The 18,414-nt window shown below is 41.4% G+C and overlaps 1 protein-coding gene across 2 annotated transcripts; it reads right to left on the bottom strand.

Annotated features, from left to right (window-relative positions):
- Nucleotides 1-267: 267 nt before the first annotated feature.
- Nucleotides 268-18,412, bottom strand: TMEM50A (transmembrane protein 50A). 2 transcript variants are annotated; one of them, XM_047792629.1, is made up of 7 exons: nt 18,155-18,340; nt 15,769-15,878; nt 12,527-12,639; nt 10,321-10,388; nt 9,036-9,128; nt 5,367-5,427; nt 268-592 (listed from the first exon to the last, which is right to left on the bottom strand). In XM_047792629.1, exons 2-7 carry the CDS (start codon nt 15,859-15,861, stop codon nt 547-549), a joined length of 474 nt encoding a protein of 157 aa, XP_047648585.1. In that variant the 5' UTR covers nt 15,862-15,878; nt 18,155-18,340; the 3' UTR covers nt 268-546. The 2 variants fall into 2 exon arrangements, with proteins under 2 accessions (XP_047648585.1, XP_047648584.1); XM_047792628.1 differs by lacking the exon at nt 15,769-15,878 and having other exon boundaries at nt 18,155-18,412.
- Nucleotides 18,413-18,414: the final 2 nt, after the last annotated feature.

Below are 18,414 nucleotides of genomic sequence, written 5' to 3'. Positions count from 1 at the left end.
CACTCACCCCTTGGGGGTCCCTCTGTAGCTACTGACACTGAAATCTTTATAGGATTTTTGACAAAACCGTATAAACCAAAAGCAAAGTATAATGAGAAAGAATTCTGACCACTGAATAGCTTTTAAAAACAAGAATGTTTATATTTCATTTAACACTTGACACAGAAGAGGCCACATTTAAATAAACACATTAAATCTTCAGAGCACTTTTTTATTAATTGCATTTTGGACCTTGGACATGACAAATACTCATATAAGATGCTTCCATAATTTCTTTCGTGATTTATTTTTATTTTGACAAATTGTACCATGATAAAACGTAATAAAAATTTCTCATGTGAAGTATTTTTCTTTAGCATTTTTACAAGTTCATCAAATGCATACAATAGAATTTGTTGTTTAAATAGGAAGTTCTCATGATTTTGTATTATACAAATTTGAGACTACACTCAGAAATAACTTTAGAAAATGGCATTACAAAAGACTGGAAGTGAGTAGTAAAAAATACCCATGCAGGGCTGCTGTGCAGTAATCAATCAGCTGTTTTCATTGCCATAAGTCTTCGGTGCGGCCAAACTTAAAAACCAGTCCTCTGTGAATGAAAGAAGAAACACCATGAGACCAGCTGAGTTTGGGAAAAGAAAGACCATGTGAGATTTCACACACAATCATGGGAAACTAGTAATAAAGGATAATTGATGAGCTGCATGAAAAAAAGAAAAAAAAAATGGGATGTTTCAGAACAGAAACTGATCATTCTAAGGTAGTAAATTCTTCCCTGTGCTCAACTGTGCTATTTCCCACCAGCTTCCTTGCATCCATAGCTTCTGAGTTTGGAGACATATGTCCTTCCTTTTTTTTTTTTTTTGTCTTTTTGCCATTTCTTGGGCTGCTCCCACTGCATATGGAGGTTCCCAGACTAGGGGTCTAATCAGAGCTGCAGCTGCCAGCCTACACCAGAGCCACAGCAATGCAGAATCCAAGCCGCATCTGCAACCTACACCACAGCTCACGGCAATGCCGGATCGTTAACCCACTGAGCAAGGGCAGGGATCAAACCCACAACTTCATGGTTCCTAGTCGGATTCGTTAACCACTGCACTGGGAACTCCCATATGTCCTTCTTAAAAAGTTAACCAGGAGTTCCTGTTGTGGCTCAGTGCTAACAAACCTGACTAGTATTCACGAGGATGCAGATTCCATCCTGGCCTCTCAGTGGGTTAAGGATCCAGCGTTGCCGTGAGCTGTAGCATAGGTCACAGACTCTGCTCGGATCCCGAGTTGCTGAGGCTGTGGTGTAGGCCAGCAGCTGCAGCTCTGAGTCGACCCCTAGCCTGGGAACTTCCATATGCCACAGATGTGACCCTAAAAAAAAAGAAAAGAAAAAAACAAGAAAGAAAAGGATGGACGGAGGTGGTAACATTGGACTAACATTGAAGGCTAAGCAGGAGTTTGAATGGGAAGAGGAGCTGGGAGGCTGATGAAGGAAGATGTTCCAGGGATAGGAAACAGTAGATCAAAAGGCAAAGAGGAATAAAAGACCACGGGGCCTCAGGAAAAGCCCAGGAGGTGGATGTGTCAAGAAATGCCCTCGGAGAGCTTACCACTGCTAAGTTTTAGGTTGGGAAGTGTTACAGACATATAGAAATATGTCCTCAAGGCTTCAGTTTAAGCGGGCAAAGGGCACTTATAAGAATATATATATTCAGGAGTTCCCGTCGTGGCTCAGTGGTTAACGAATCTGACTAGGAACCATGAGGTTGCAGGTTTGATCCCTGGCCTTGCTCAGTGGATTAAAGATCCGGCATTGCTGTGGCTGTGGCATAGGCCAGCAGCTATAGCTCCGATTAGACCGCTAGCCTAGGAACCTCCATATGCTGCGGTAGCGGCCCTAGAAAAGGCAAAAAAAGAAAAAACAAAAACAAAAACAGAGAATATATGTATATATTCTTATATATGTCTTATATAAGATACACACACACACACACTCAATGCAGATATCTGAGTAATCGTAGAACAGGCAGGAGGGAGTCCAACAGGGCTAGGTTATAGTTTGAGACAAGGAGGATAGGGAATGGAGGTGGCCTGGAAAGCCAATCGACCAGGGTGACCTTCGGTGCCTTAGAAGAGTTAAGGGGCAGGTGTACTCAAGGGGACAGTGGGTGCTCAGTCCCAGGCGATGCATGAGATGGGCACAAGGCGGAGATGTTCCCCCCACCCCGCCCCATTAAAAGAAACAACTTCAACTCCAGCTGATTGTTGCCAAGCAGGGTTCAGGGTGGTCAGATCCTCCAGTTTTTCAAGAAAGGCCAAAAAAAGTTTGATTTTGGGGTAAAATTTCTTCATTTTTAAATGTCAGCTCAATAAAACAAAAAATACCTGGTAGGCTAAATGAAACAGAACTGTGGGCAGAAATTGGCTGAATGGCCACTAGGGGTGCTCTCTGCTATAGACAGCTGGGAGTGGTGAAACATTTTAAGACGGGAAATGTCAGAATTAGAGCTATGTTTCAGAAGGGACACTGACCCAAGAAAACTGGGGCCCAAGAGAGGTACTGGTCAAGGATGTGAATGGCTCAGGAAGGGCTGAGGACGACTGAACATAAACACTGGAATGGACAAAGAGAGAACAGGCTTAGGACAATTCAGAAGCCTCATCACATGGGTAAGTGCAAGGGAGAAACCAAAGAGGGGCGCAAACTCTCTGATGGCATCTGCTGGTTTTCATTTTGTTTTCTCATCTGCTTTCCAATCTCCAGTGTATCCTCAAGGTCAAGCCTGCAATCGGAATGGTCGACTGAAAGCAGGGTTTGTAGGCCTTTATAAAGGTAAACACTTGAATGCTTTTTTATGAAAACAAACAATGTAACCAGGGAGCCATCTATACTCTCCCTTGGACGTATGTGAATTTCTCTTTATAAAGGATTTTGTATACCTCCAAAAGGTGATGTGATCTTTGCTCTTCTGGGTCATATCAAAACTATAGCTCCAAAAAAGTAAAACCAAAGTCAGGTGTTAGGGGCCCCTACTCTCCAGATAGCTTAAAACACATGGTAACTTCAGGAGTTCCCAGCGTGGTACAGTGGAAACGAATCTAACTAGGAAACACGAGCTGTGGTGTAGGTCATAGACATGGCTTGGATCTGGCGTTGCTGTGGCTGTGGTGTAGGCCAGCAGCTACAGCTCCAATTCAACCCCTAGCCTGGGATCCTCCATACACTGAGGGTGAGGTCCTAAAAAAAATAAATAAACATATACTACATTATCCTACAAAATAACAAATGTACCCAAATTTACCACATTTACATAAACTGAAGAATAAGATCTGTTCACTTTGTATTTTGCCAAGTATAGTGTTACACTCTTCAAGGTTAAAAAAAAAAAAAAAAAAAGGAGGAAGGAAACTGAATACCAACCAACTGGTTGAAGACTCAGCAAGAGAAGAAAATGTCAATTGAATTCATTCCAAATTTCCAATTTCATCCTCATAGTAACTGGAGCCTGAATGTCAGAGTCAGATAGCCTGAATTTTAGCCACGTCATCTCTGTGCCTGTTTCTCACATATAAAATGGGGATAATAACATAATAATGGAGCCACTTTCAGAGTTGTTTTGGGGATTAACTGAGAGCATACATGTAACATACTAGAATGATGCCTTTCATATAAAAAGTGCTCAATAAACTTGGGTCATTATTATTTTCTGCACAAAAATCAATGGCTTAATATAAAAAAAAAAAAACACACTCGGGTTTTCTCCACCAGTTTCAGGACACAAGGTACGACCCAAAGAGGGTATGTATCTTTTTTTTTTTTTTTATTTTTTTAGCTTTTTAGGGCCACACCTGCGGCATACGGAAGTTCCCAGGCTAGGGGTCAAATTGGAGCTACAGCTGCTGGCCTATCCCACAGCAATGCAGGATCCGAGTCAAGTCTGTGACCTATACCACAGCTCACTGCAATACTGGATCCATTAATCCACTGAGAGAGGCCAGGGATTGAATCCGCATTCTCATGGATATTGGTCAGGCTTGTTGCCGCTGAGCCACAATGGGAATTTCTAAGGCTACGTATCTTGCCACATGTAAGTTCACATTTTCTTATTTCCACACTGATTTTGTAACAGTGCAAAAACGCTTTGTGGTGGAATGGAATAAGTGTGCCTACTAACTGCTATTATTAAAGGTCAACCATTAGTACTTCATGAATGATTCAAGTAAATATGGGCATCTATTTCCTTTTAGGAGGTGGTTGGTAAGGAACAGGGGAGGGTAAGTCCTAAAATAGACTTCCTGGAATATACAGCAGTTTTTTTAAAAAAACTTTTTTTATATTAAGGAGATCTCTAAAAAATTGATAAAAGCCACACTCTTTCCAGAAATGGGCAGAAAAATCAGTGTCTTGTATACAGAAATGTCTGGTGGTTCCCAATCTTCAGAAGCCCACCCATGGAATGGGAGTTAAGAATTCCTGATGCATAAGATAGAGTTTTGTTGTTGTTTTTTGGGCAGCTGGAGAGGGAGGCTAGGAATAGTGGAAAGGGCAGGCCCTAACTATTCAGGAAAGACTGAACATTAGAAAAGATTAGTGGGAGTTCCCATCGTGGCTCAGCAGAAACAAATCTGACTAGCATCCATGAAGACACAGGTTCAATCCCTGGTCTCACTCAGTGGGCTAAGGATCTGGCGTTGTCATGAGGTGTGGTTTAGGCTGAAGATGTGGCTTGGATGTGATGTTGCTATGGCTATGATATATGCCAGCGGCTACAGCTCTGATTCAACCCCTAGCCTGGGAACCTCCATATGCCTCAGGGGCAGCCCTAAAAAGCAAATAAATAAATAAATAAATAAAGATTAGTGTTAAAAGTATTAAAGTTTTTAGTAATCTTTTGTCACTGCATCGGAAGGCTTAAAAAAATGTCACGGCTCTTCCTCCCCACCTCAAATAATCACACACAAATTCTAGTGACAGCAACAACAGAAAACCATAGAATGCATCCAGAAACAAAATTTTAAGGAGATGTGGTTTTAAGCAAGCTTTCATTAAAAGCAATGGTTAGAGATACAGATTTAAAATGAACAGTGTCACTGTTATGTAACTAAATCTACACCAATCACAGTCTTTGTTATGGGAGGTGGTGGCAATTTTTAAAAATCAATGTATGTTCCCAAGGTTGGCAGAAAACCAACCCACGTATTAAAAATCTTTCTCATTCTCATTCTTCACATTTTATGACAACAACACAACAGGGGGGAGGGGCATTAGACAGGGGTAAATTAAGCAACTAAATATAGTAAAGGACATAAAAGAAGCTATTATATACATATAAAGGAAAAAAGATGGGATGAAGAATGAAAAACAAACTTACCCAAAAAAGATGAAGGCATTTTGGAAAAATACAGCAATTCCAGGGTATACTGTGGTTTTTTCTGTAAAAGGGATTATAATATTTAGTGGTTTAAGATTCTGAAACATTCAGTGTCTTTTTTTTTTTTTTTGTCTTTTTAGGGCCGCATCCTTGGCCTATGGAGGTTCCCAGGCTAGGAGTTTAACCAGAGCTGCTGCTGCCAGCCTACGTCAGAGCCACAGCAACGCCAGATCCGAGCCATGTCTGTGACCTACACCACAGCTCACAGCAACACCGGATCCTTAACCCACTGAGTGAGGCCAGGGATGGAACCCACAACCTCATGGTTCCTAGTCGGATTCGTTTCCGCTGCGCCACAATGGGAACTCCAGGAAACATTCAGTTTTTGTTAAACTGGTGAATACCAGTTTTCTTGCCTAATATAATTGATTTTTCTGGTAACTATGGTTGGTTTGGGTATTAAATGACATAATACATATGACAGAGTGTAGCACTGGCTTAATAAATGATAGCTCCCTTCATTTATTTAACAAATACTGGTACACATGTGCCAGCTCTGTTTAATGTGCTGAGAATATAGCAGTAAATAAAAGAGGCAAGATGTTCACCTTCATGGAGCTGGACAATACTGAAAATAAATAAGAAAAAAGCAAAGCAGGAAAGGTATAGGAAGTGTACTAAAAGGTGATGTGTTAAACAGATGGCCAGGAAGGCCTCACGAGAAGGTGACTTCAGCATAAGGTCACGAAGAAGGAAGTGAGGGCAGGAGCCATGAGGAAGCAGCAGGACAGCAAGCACAAAAGCCTTGGCGTGGGAGCATGCCTGTACTTCAGAGGAGTGGTCATATGTGCAAAAGAGAGAAAAGCAGGAGACAGATCAGAGAAGTGCGAGGCGCAGGCTGGGGAGTCAAGAGCCTACAGAGCCTTGCAGTGGTGGTGAAGACTTTTGACTTTGACTCTGGGTGAGAGGTAAAGCCATTGGAAGGTTTTGGGAAGAAAAGTGACCTGAGCTGACTTTTTTTTTCCTCTCTCACCCTTGGCATAAGGAAGTTCCAGGCCCAGGGATTATACCTGGTCAGGGATCAAACCTGTACCACAGCAGTGACAACGCTGGGTCCTTAACCCCCTGAGCCACCAGGGAACTCCCAGATACACTTTAATGGGATTCTTCTAGCTGCTGTTCTGACAGCTGACTAAAGGAGGTGGGGGAGGAGAGAAACAGAAACCAGTGAGGAGTCTATTTTAGGAAATTAGACAAGATTGGACTGGACCAGAAGGAGAGCAATGGAGAAGATTAAAAAGTGGTCAGATTCAAGCTACATTTGTTTTGTCTTTTTGCCATTTCTTGGGCCACTCCTGCGGCATATGGAGGTTCCCAGGCTAGGAGTCAAATCGGAGCTGTAGCTGCTGGCCTACGCCAGAGCCAGAGCAACGTGGGATCCGAGCCACATCTGCAACCCACACCACAGCTCACGGCAATGCCAGATCCTTAACCCACTGAGCAAGGGCAGGGATCGAACCCGCGACCTCATGGTTCCTAGTCAGATTCGTTAACCACTGCGCCACGACAGGAACTCCCTCAAGCTCATTTTTTTTTTTTGTCTTTTTGCTATTTCTTGGGCCGCTCCCACGGCATATGGAGGTTCCCAGGCTAGGGGTCGAATCGGAGCTGTGGCCACTGGCCTGCACCAGAGCCACAGCAACGCAGGATCCGAGCCGCGTCTGCAACCTACACCACAGCTCACGGCAACGCTGGATCGTTAACCCACTGAGCAAGGCCAGGGATCGAACCCGCAACCTCATGGTTCCTAGTCGGATTCGTTAACCACTGCGCCACGACAGGAACTCCCTCAAGCTACATTTTAATGGCAGAATGAACAGGATTTGCTGATGGATTGGGGTGTGGGATGTGAAAGAGAGAGGTGCCATGTTTGACAGGCCTGAACTACCCAGATTTCTGGTCTGAACATCTGAATGGAGAAGGTAGCTATTAACTAAGATGGGCAAGACTGCCAGAGGACCATTTCGTCCCGATTTATCCTAGAATGAAGTGGAAATTCTCATAAATTTCTACTACTGGAGCTGTCAATGATTTCTCACTAATTGACAAACCAAGGCATGATGAATAACAGACGAATCATCACCTTTTCCTCAGAATAGCTTTAAATTAACCTGATGACCATAACGGCTTGTTTGTACATGCCTGAACTATTTTACAATAAATAACTACTATCACTACGATGACTCATAAAGATCCTATATAAGGGCAAAAACTTTATAAAATTACAGATCTGCTGCTAGTAATTCTCAAAGCAAACCTCCTTTAGGAAAATAACTTAAAATTCTATCAGATGAACACATTCCTACAAAAAAGGGACTCTGCAGTAATAGTGGTGTCTAGGAAAGAAGAATTATCAATAACTTTATTTTCCTTTTTAAGCTTTTTATATTCTCAAGTTTTCTACAACAAACAAGCATTATGCAATTCACATGATTAAAAAAATAACATTTTTGTTTTTAAAATACCATGGTGATAGATTTTGTAGCAGCAAGAGACCTACTTACTGCATCATGTTAAATGCAAAAAGTCAGGTTCAAAATTACATTTAAACTTAAAAAGAACACACAAAAAGAAACAAAGAGAAATATACCAAACTATTGAAGAGCAGGTAATCACAGTTTCTTTTTCTTTTTGTTTTCTTTTTTTCCAACGCCACACCCGCAGCATTTTTTCATTTATTTATGTAATTTGCCATAAAACCATGTTACTAAAAATACACAAAAGAAAGACAAGAAAAGGAAACTACGGGAGTTCCTGTCATGGCTCAGTGGTAACGAACCCAGCTAGTATCCATGAGAACGTGGGTTTGATCCCTGGCCTTGCTCAGTGGGTTAAGGATCCACTGCTGCAGTGAGCTGTGGTGTAGGTAGCAGATGCGGCTTGGCTCTAGTGTGGCTGTTGCTGTGGTTATGGTGCAGGCTGGCAACTAGAGCTTCACTTCGACCCCTAGCCTGGGAACCTCCACTTGCTGTGGGTGTGGCCCTAACGAAAAAAAAAAAAAAATGCCGAATAGCTGAACAACATATATATTCTGCTTTTAATGTTTTTAGACGCTAAAGAAAGAGAAACAAGGTATGAAACTGTGTCCCCTGCCTTCCAGGCTCTAGATTAGAAGAAAGAATACAGAAGAAAGGAATATTAAACACGTACCAAACAAATAAAACAAATACAGATTGGGGAGGAAAGCTCCCAGGTACAAATGCCTTGCATTTGGCCAAACTATATGAAACAAACAAACAAACAAAAAAACAACAACCTTATTCTTAAAAAAAACAACTTTCGGAGTTCCCGTCGTGGCGCAGTGGTTAACAAATCCGACTAGGAACCATGAGGTTGCGGGTTCGATCCCTGCCCTGCTCAGTGGGTTAAGGATCTGGCGTTGCCGTGAGCTGTGGTGTAGGTTGCAGACGTGGCTCGGATCCCGAGTTGCTGTGGCTCTGGTGTAGGCCGGTGGCTACAGCTCCAATTGGACCCCTAGCCTGGGAATCTCCATATGCTGTGGAAGCGGCCCAAGAAATAGCAAAAAAAGACCAAAAAACAAACAAACAAACCAACTTTCATGCAAAATGTCAGTATTTCACTGAAGTAAAATGTTGTGTTTTCTCTTACCTTTAGCAACGTACCCTCCAAAGAGAATCCACATTGATGCAATCAGAGAGCCAAAGGCCAACATGAAGCCAATGAACAGCCAAATGCGAGCGCCTTAAGAGAAATAACAGTTTACCAGAATCTTTTCTCATATGACAGCAGTCAGTTCAATTAACTTTGCAAAAAGAAGAAAAAAACCCGAACAGAAAAAATGTGTAGTTGTCATTAAAGTCTAAAGTAAGGACAGTGGAGGAGGATGTGCTGAGTGTTATCAGTACCCAAGTGGCCCTTTTTCCTCTTCACTGGTCTGTATGTTCTAAGTGCCTTCGTTTCCTTTCCCCAACCATGTACAATGAGGAAACTTTACTCACCTCTCCTATAAAAATTTCACAAAATATATCATACCATACTTAGAAGCTCATCCTTCATATATCTTTAGACATTGTGCACTCCAAAGTTTAAAATCCGCCAAGAGAACTTTCAAACAATAACATAGGTACACTTAACAAAAAATTCATAGTCAGGGAGCTCCCATCATGGTGCAGCAGAAATGAATCTGACTAGGAACCATGAGGTTTCGGGTTTAATCCCTGGCCTCGCTCAGTGAGTTAAGGATCCGGCGTTGCCATGAGCTGTGGTATATGTCACAGACATGGCTCGGATCCCACGTTGCTGTGGCTTTGGCATAAGCTGGTGGCTTCAGCTCTGATTTGACCCCTAGCCTGGGAACCTCCATATGCTACAGGTGCAGCCCTAAAAATTAAAAAAAAAAAAAAACACCCAGAAAACTACGATGCTAAGCTGATTTCAAAAATGCTAATTCAATCAAAAAAAGTTGGAAAAAAGGGAAGAAAATAATTTATATGATGTAGCTTCGAGTACTATAAATTCTATTTTGCATATGTATTCTTTATCAAACGCTATTCTTTTTTTTTTTTTTTTTCTTTTTGGCAATGCCTAAGGCATGTGGAAGTTCCTGGACCAGGAACTGAACCCACACCATGGCAGTGAGTCCAGCCACTGCAGAGACAATGCCAGATTGTTAAGCCACTGGGCCATGAGGGAACTCCTCATATACCGCTCTTTACTGTATATTGTATACATTTACATCTACGTATTACTGCACAGCATTATATACGCAAAACTACACATTCTGCATTTCTCTGGCAAACTTTGACCAAATGTGACTTTTACTTTAGGAACCTATAACCTCTACTCAGATACTGAAGGTATCAGACAAGCAGCCCTCCCAAGTATATCTCTCATTTTAAGGGTGTAAAGTAAGATGCTGTTTGCACCTATTTACCTGTTTGACCTAGGCAACCTTCACTGTAGCTATCACCTCGGACTTGTCCATTCGATACTGCATTAATCCTGCATGAATACAATAAAACCAAGAGATCAGGGTCTCCGACTCTAAGAAGAAACTAACCATGCCATCAAATCACCAGGTATAATAAGCTAGGATTCTGCAGATTTAAGGTAAGTGTTCCTGAGTCTTGGGTCATGGGTTCATATGACCTCAGGCAAGTCCCTTCATCCAGATACCCTGTAAAGCAATGGATATAGTCCCCACACAGCAGAATCAGCATCACCTTGGAACTCTTTTGAAAGAAAATTCCCTGGCTCCACGCCAATGGTGGAGAAACATAATAAAGCAATAGGTATGGGGCTGGCAATCTGAATTTTAACAACTCTTTGAGGTGATTCTGAGGCTTGTTAAAATTTGAGGGTGAAATTCTCAAAATTCTATCTTGCTAAGATTGGAACAATCTTTAGCTTGGTCCTGTCTAGTTTTCCATTTGTACACATCAGACTTACTCAACATAAAGAGATTAATAAAAAATCTTATTTTTTTCAATACCTATCACATATTCCAAACATTAGAAGTCTTTGGCTGACTTTTGCTCTGAATTGAGATAGCCTTGCTTTCTTTTAGAAGTATCCTTTTAAAATTCTGAAATGTCATGCAAAAATGTTCACGATGTATCAGGTTAAGAAGTTAGAAAAATACATATATATACACACATGTGTCCATTTAATTATGTATGTGTGATGTGTGAGTATCTATCATTAGAACGTAAGCTTCATGAGGACAGGGGCTGTGTCTCATGTATCTCACTTTTTAGTCTCAGTGTCTAGCACAGGGCTTAGCACACAGTAGGTGCTCAATAAATGTGCTAAATACATGAAGCCTAATTGTTTCACAATAATATAACATCTTAATTTATTCACTCAAATCTAAATTTTAGAATGATCAAAATACTCATAATTATTTTCAGTGATCTCTAATTATTTGGTACATAAATACATCTTAAAACGAGCTTCATATTTTTAAATAATGCAGATGATCTTGGGTTAGTGGCGCTTGGCTCTTGAACACATTTCACATGGCTGTGGGACAGCCATGACCCTGCCTCGTCCGTCTTCACTATGAGGCATATTCTGGAATGAACAACCTCTTTTTTGTTCTCTGCTATGTTAGTTATACGCTTAATCTCAATCTTACAGAAAGGTCAGCCAGTATAATTCAAACGAATCTGTTTTCCTGAAACATGTGAAAGTTGCCAATATGATGCCCCATAACCCCAGAAATGTGTATTTCCTACAAACAAGATAGTCCTACAGAACAACACAGCCATCAAGATCAGGAAATTAACGACGATCCATTACCCTTCTCTAAACATCAGACCTCACTCAAATTCCCTGATTGTCCCAATAATGCTCTAAATAGCAGAAAGATCCTGTCCAGAACCATGAGGGACACTTTGTTCTCAAGTCTCTTTAGTCTCCTCAGTCTGGACAGATCTTCAATCTTCTCTGGCTTTTGCGACCTTGACCTTTACTCCAGCCATGCTGGTCTCCTTGCGCTAGAGGCTCTGCACTTGCTCCTCCAACTGTCTGGAATGATCCTCTCTTAAAGGTCTCCGTGATCAGTTGCTTCACTCCTTCAAGACTTTACTTAAAAGTTACCTTTTTAGTAAGGCCTTCCTTGACTCTATGTAAAATTTCTACACCCCCTGTTCACATCTCGTATCTCCTTCATCTGCTTTTTTCTCTAGCACTTATCATTATCTTACATGTTAGATACCTAATTTCTCTTTAGTTACAATCTGCCTCAGGCATTAAGGTATAAATTCCTCAAAGACCTTTACTGTAGTTCCTGTATCTAGAAGAGAGCCCGAGAATGTAAAAGCTTAATAAATATTTGTTGGATGAATGAATAAACAAACTCTTAAGACAAACTGCATGGTTTCTGAACCAAGAGTAAAATCATAAACACTAGCAGCACAGAAATAAAGAAGCTGGGAGGCAGATGTGGGGGAAGAGAGGTAGATGGGAGACCAGAAACGTTGCTTTTCTTTATAAGCCCTTCACTATGACTTGACTTTTAAGCTATGTCCCACATGCTAACTTAGTAACATTTTAAAAATGTACCTCTACTCAACTATAGGTAAAACGTTTCTTTTGTGACCATCTATCCAAGCCGTCTCCCTAACGATGACACTTACATTAGGAAGGCTATGGTTGCTATAACACCACAGGCGTGGTAGGAGTGGTTGAACTCTTCCATGCTGGGATAAATGACAGCGGCATCTATGATAATCCACCAGCCGGTAAAAAACTAAAACAAATCACAAAAGGAGAAATTACAGTAATTTTGTACCTTACTGGCTAAAAAGAAAACAGGGTATCTAAGTGAAGAGATCCCTTCTGACAAAGCCGAAGATTTTCTTAAATGTTCCAGCAGTTTTTGCATATAATTGGCACATGGCTTAATAGGTGATGGAATATCAGATACCCTGATGTCCCATAGCAATTATTATTGATTAACATGAACTTCTTTTCTAAGTCTACTTCAGTCATTATTTTACATTGTCATATTAAAGTCTGTAATCTAATTTTGTAAACTAGAAATAAGTTGCCATATCTCAAGGCAGGGGAAAAGAAAGAGGTGATTCAGACTCCAACTGACCAGAGTGGTGGCTTGTTGCTGATATATTATAAGCCTCCAGAAAGATAGCATTATTGAAAATGAAAAAAAAGAGGGTATTCAAAATAATATGGGGAATAATTATTGATAGAATTTTAGTTAGCCTCTTAGTGTTCTGAAATGAACAATAGCTCGGCAGTCCTGCTTTCCTTTTTGATGAATTATAGTACAGTCCACAGATGGTTTCAGGGGTTACACTAAACTGAATTTAAACACCACATTATGATTTATCTTAATTGATTTTGGTTCTAGATATTGTCAAGGGCAAACATTATGAAAAAACATTAAAACTGCATACATTTTGGGGAGGCTGCACCTGCAGCATGTGTAAGTTCCTGGGCCAGGGATTGAACCCAAACCATGACAGTGATCCAAGCCACAGCAGTATCAGTGTTGTTTCCTTAACCTGCTGAGCCACCAGAGAACTCCAAAACTGCACAAATATTTTTTATCACCTGAGCAGAAACTTACAATTAGACGATATTAACCAAATTCTAACAAGTAGCTTAGAAGGTTTGGAAAGCAACCCCTCTGTAGTATTCCTATCCCCACTTCCAACCTTGACTCAATTAGCTCTGAGAACTACCATCTTCAGGCAATTATTTTAAAATAACTACTTTAAGCTAGTCAAATTATTTTTATCAGGTCATAGACAAATCCATATTCTATTAATGACATTTTTACAAGCTAGCATAAGTACTCTCGTTCACTGCTTTTTTTTTAATCCTTAGTTCAGTGTATTCAAGATATTTTCCTCATAGACTAAAACTTAAAACTTTTTTTTTGATGTTTGTAAGAGCAGAATTTCTATAGTTTTATATTCTGATATTACTTTAGAAAAATATAGGATAATTATTTTTTATAGATTATAGCTGTCAGAAACTCAGCAAAGAGCACGTTTAAATTTAGATTTTTGTTTGTTTACTTAAAATTTACTCTTTAGAACATATGACATGAGAGCACAAAACAACAAATATCAGATGCCTTGAAGGGTTTGTAATGTAAATAAGAATTTTTTACTGTAAATTACTTCTAAGCAGTATTTTTTTTTTGTCTTTTTGCCATTTCTTGGGCCACTCCTGTAGCATATGGAGGTTCCTAGGCTAGGGGTCGAATCAGAGCTGTAGCCGCCAGCCTACACCACAGCCACAGCAAGGCCAGATCAGATCTGTGTCTGCAACCTGGATCACAGCTCATGGCAACACCAGATCCTTAACCCAACGAGCGAGGCCAGGGATCAAACCCGAGTCCTCATGGATCCTAGTCAGTTTGTTTCTGCTGAGCTGCAACTGGAACTCTGAGTTCTTTCTTTCGTTTTTGTTTTTTTTTTTTGTTTTGTTTTGTTTTTTTTAAGGGCTGCACCTACAGCGCATGGAGGTTCCCAGGCTAGGGGTCTAATTGGTGCTGTAGCTGATGGCCTAAGCCAGAGCCACAGCAACGTGGGATCCAAGCTGCATCTACGACCTACACCACAGCTCATGGCAACGCCAGATCCTTAACTCACTGAGCAAGTCCAGGAATCAAACCTGAAACCTCATGGTTCACAGTCAGATTCATTTCTGCTGAGCCAGGACGGGAATTCCTCTTTCTTTTTTTAATGAGACTGAGAAGGTTAACTTTGGACTATGGAAAAATGCAATCACATCTCTTGAATGGTTCTGACCTGACTGTTTCTTGATGGGGTTGCTTCTTTTTTTTGGTACTGAGCTGCAGAAGGTGTTTATAAATTTTGGAGATTAATCCCTTGTCAGTTGCTTCATTTGCAAACATTTTCTCCCACTCTATGTCTTTTCATTTTGTTTAGGGTTTCCTTTGCTGCGCAGAAACTTTGAAGTTTAATTAAGTCCCATTTGTTTATTTTCATTTTTATTGTCATTACTCTAGGAGGTAAATCTGAGAAGATATTGCTGTGGTTTATGTTGGAGAGTGTTTGGCCTATGTTTTCCCCTAAGAGTTTTATAGTATCTGGTCTTATATTTAGGTCTTTAATCCATTTTGAGTTTGTTTTTGTGTAGGTGTTAGGAAGTGTTCTAATTTCATTCTTTTCCATGTGGCTGTCCAGTTTTCCCATCACCACTTATTGAAGGGGCTGTTTTTTCTCCATTGTATATTCTTGCCTCCTTTGTCATAGATTAGTTGACTGTGACCTGATTGTTTCTTAAACACTTCTTGATAACATATTCATCGAAGAGGAGGCATGACCCATGTAATGAATGAAAGTATAAAACATATAGTCTTTTTATAGATTTCTTTTCATGCATTTAAAGAAAAACAATCAATCTACTAATAAATGTCATGCCATAATGTCAACTCTTTAAATGGATTAAACTCCCTCAAAAATAAAACAAAATATCAACATTTATTTTAAAAAATTCAGTGGTCGGAGTTCCCCTCATGGTGCAGCAGAAACAAATCCGGCTAGGAACCATGAGGTTGCGGGTTCGATCCCTGGTCTCGCTCAGTGGGTTAAGGATCCAGCGTTGCTGTGAGCTGTGGTGTAGGTTGCAGATGCGGCTCGGATCCCGAGTCGCTGTGGCTCTGGCGTAGGCTAGCAGCAACAGCTCTGATTAGACTCCTAGCCTGGGAACCTCCATACACTGAGGGTGCAGCCCTAAAAAGCAAATAAAAAAATAAAATAAAATAAAATTCAGTGGTCAAAGATAAGATACATAGTACACACCTTCAGGACACACAGAATTCAAAATACATAAAAACAAACACACCAAAATAACAAAGGCCCAAATTATCAAGGACACTTACTAGAACACCAGCAGCAATGGAAGCGATAGTATTTCGCTTTTCCCCCCAATCAATGCATTCCGAGCATCTCAAGCCTTCTAGAAATCCAGACATTTTTTTTTTTCAGGTCACTTGAAAAAACAAACAAACAAAACCAACTAAAGAAAGTATTTCTATGGTGCCAGCACTGACCCATTGATCCCCCACCCCCCAAAAAAACCAAGTATTTCTATTTACTTGCTTCAAACTTAACTTAGGCTTCCAGAAAATAATTAACTGTAATTTAATAAAGGTGAAGTTACAAATACTTGATTTGGCTACATACATCCCAGAATATTTAATTTAGCTTTTGAAGAATTTCCACATAACTTTAGAAAACAAAATTTAGACTTTTTTTTTTTTAATTGAAAGGATGGTTTTGCTATATTTTCAGCAATAAACAAAACTGGGCATTCAAATATTGAAAAAAATTCTATGATTTTTAATTCCAAACTAATTTATTATATGATTTAGATATTTACAGTCCGGGAACACTAGCATAATGGAGAGACATGCAATAAAACGGGCTCTGAGTTAAAGCATGGACTCAGATGAAAAATATTTCTCTTAGCAATTAACACATTTTATCAAAGAACATGTTATCTCACACTCAGATTAGGAAATTAAACACTGTCCTCACATCAAATCCTTTCACTTCATTATTTTTCCTTCTCCAAGCCTGTCTTTTCGTGTTATTTCTATGTAAAGAATACCCATTTAATTTTAAGCATCTCTGATTCTAAGATGTTTTCAAGTCAAATGAAAGCACAAAATTTAAGTCAATATTAATTCAGATAAAAAAAAAAGAAAATCCTTGGAGTTCCCGTCGTGGCGCAGTGGTTAACGAATCCGACTAGGAACCATGAGGTTGTGGGTTCGGTCCCTGCCCTTGCTCAGTGGGTTGACGATCCGGCGTTGCCGTGAGCTGTGGTGTAGGTTGCAGACGCGGCTTGGATCCCGCGTTGCTGTGGCTCTGGCATAGGCCAGCGGCTACAACCCCGATTCGACCCCTAGCCTGGGAATCTCCATATGCCTCGGGAGCGGCCCAAGAAATAGCAAAAAGACAAAAAAAAAAAAAAAGAAAATCCACTGCTAAATTATCATAAATTTCCACGGATAACAATTACATAAAACATTCCTTTGAACTGGACTATACAGACCTGGTCTGAGACATATCCATATTATCACTACTTCAGAATATGAAAAAGTTTGCATTAAGTCTAACTTGTTAATAATCAAGCCAACTGGAGCTCCCGCGGAGGTGCAGCAATAACCAACCCTGGGAACTTCCGTATGCCAAGGGCACAGCCCTAAAAAGACAAAAAATAGTAAGAATAATCAAACACCCAAACTCCTGCAGCTAATTTTAACCGTCCGTGAAGCTAATCTGTAGCCAGCAATCATGGTCGCCCAAAAACACATCTTAAAATAGAGCAATGAATCCAGCTGGAGCCTCCCTTTTAAAAATTAGACACTATATTGGAGTTCCCATTGTGGTTAATGAATCGGACTAGGAACCATGAGGTTGTGGGTTCGATCCCTGGCCTCGCTCAGTGGGTTAATGATCCGGTGTTGCCATGAGCTGTGGTGTAGGTCACAGACACTGCTCGGATCCCACATTGCTGTGGCTGTGGTGTAGGCTGGCGGCTACAGCTCCAATTAGACCCCCTAGCCTGGGAACCTCCATATGTTTTGGGAGCGGCCCAAGAAAAGACAAAAATAAATAAATATAAAAATTATACACTATAAAAATTAAATATTAAAAACCGTGATTATAACTAGTGCTAATATGCCTTTAAGACAAGTCCAATGTTGAAAATTCACTCTTTTTATTCCTCCCTGGGAGGAAAAGCAATCCAGTATGTTATTTTCGGTTCACTCCAGTGACCCCGCCCCAAACCATTTGTCTATGGTTAATTACCCGCACACTCAGGCCCAAACTCCGCCCTCCAGGCTCTGGGGATTTCAGGTGTAGAGTGGACCGGGACTGGGAAGAAGCGGGAACTAGTTCTAGCTCGGCCCCCTCCCTCGCTGAGTGAACCCGTAGGCTTACACTCCCTTCCGGAGTGTCAGTTCGCTCTAAAGGGGGGCATGGTGATTTTCAGGCATCTTGTGATGTCCTCGGGGAAGGCGCCGTCCGGCAGCCTGGCGGAGTGAGGACACGGTCGCCCCCTCCCGCCGCGGGTGGGACACGGGTCGGCAGGAAGTGGCCAGGAAGGGTCCAGCAAGGCACAGCCTGAGCCTACAGCTTCCCAGAGGGTGGGACGCAACGACCTGGTCAGCATCGGCCGGGCAGACAGTCCCGGGTCCGCACTTCATCCGGCCTGCGGCAGTGCCTCTCTTTCCCCCACTCCCGCCTGGCACTTACGTCTAGCCCCTCCCGTGCAGTCGGTCCGGAACCCGGTGTCGCCCCGCGCGTGGTTGCCCCACTTCCCCAGTTCCAGCCGAGAAAGCAAAACAGCCACAGGCCGTCGGATACCCGGATTGAACAGCACCGCCCCCGGGGCAGGAATGCGCATGCGGATCCGGGGCGTAGGAAGAGGCCTGGGAAGGAAGATGGGCTCAGGAAGAGCCAGAGAGCCACGCCCACCACGCCGGTGTCTCTGCGCATGTTCGGAACGCGCCAGC

Source organism: Phacochoerus africanus, chromosome 8 (assembly GCF_016906955.1).
Source record: "Phacochoerus africanus isolate WHEZ1 chromosome 8, ROS_Pafr_v1, whole genome shotgun sequence".
In the NCBI taxonomy this organism is placed as follows: Eukaryota; Metazoa; Chordata; class Mammalia; order Artiodactyla; family Suidae; genus Phacochoerus; species Phacochoerus africanus.
Note: the sequence above shows the minus strand (reverse complement) of the source record. Positions and strands in the feature narration are given on the sequence as shown.

Coding starts and splice junctions, on each gene's coding strand:
- TMEM50A (XM_047792628.1), bottom strand. CDS start 18,397: ATGCGCAGAGACACCGGCGTGGTGGGCGTGGCTCTCTGGCTCTTCCTG. Junction 9,129..10,320: donor AGGTTGCCTAGGTCAAACAG/GTAAATAGGTGC, acceptor ATTTCTCTTAAG/GCGCTCGCATTTGGCTGTTC. Junction 593..5,366: donor AATGCCTTCATCTTTTTTGG/GTAAGTTTGTTT, acceptor TTTCATTCACAG/AGGACTGGTTTTTAAGTTTG.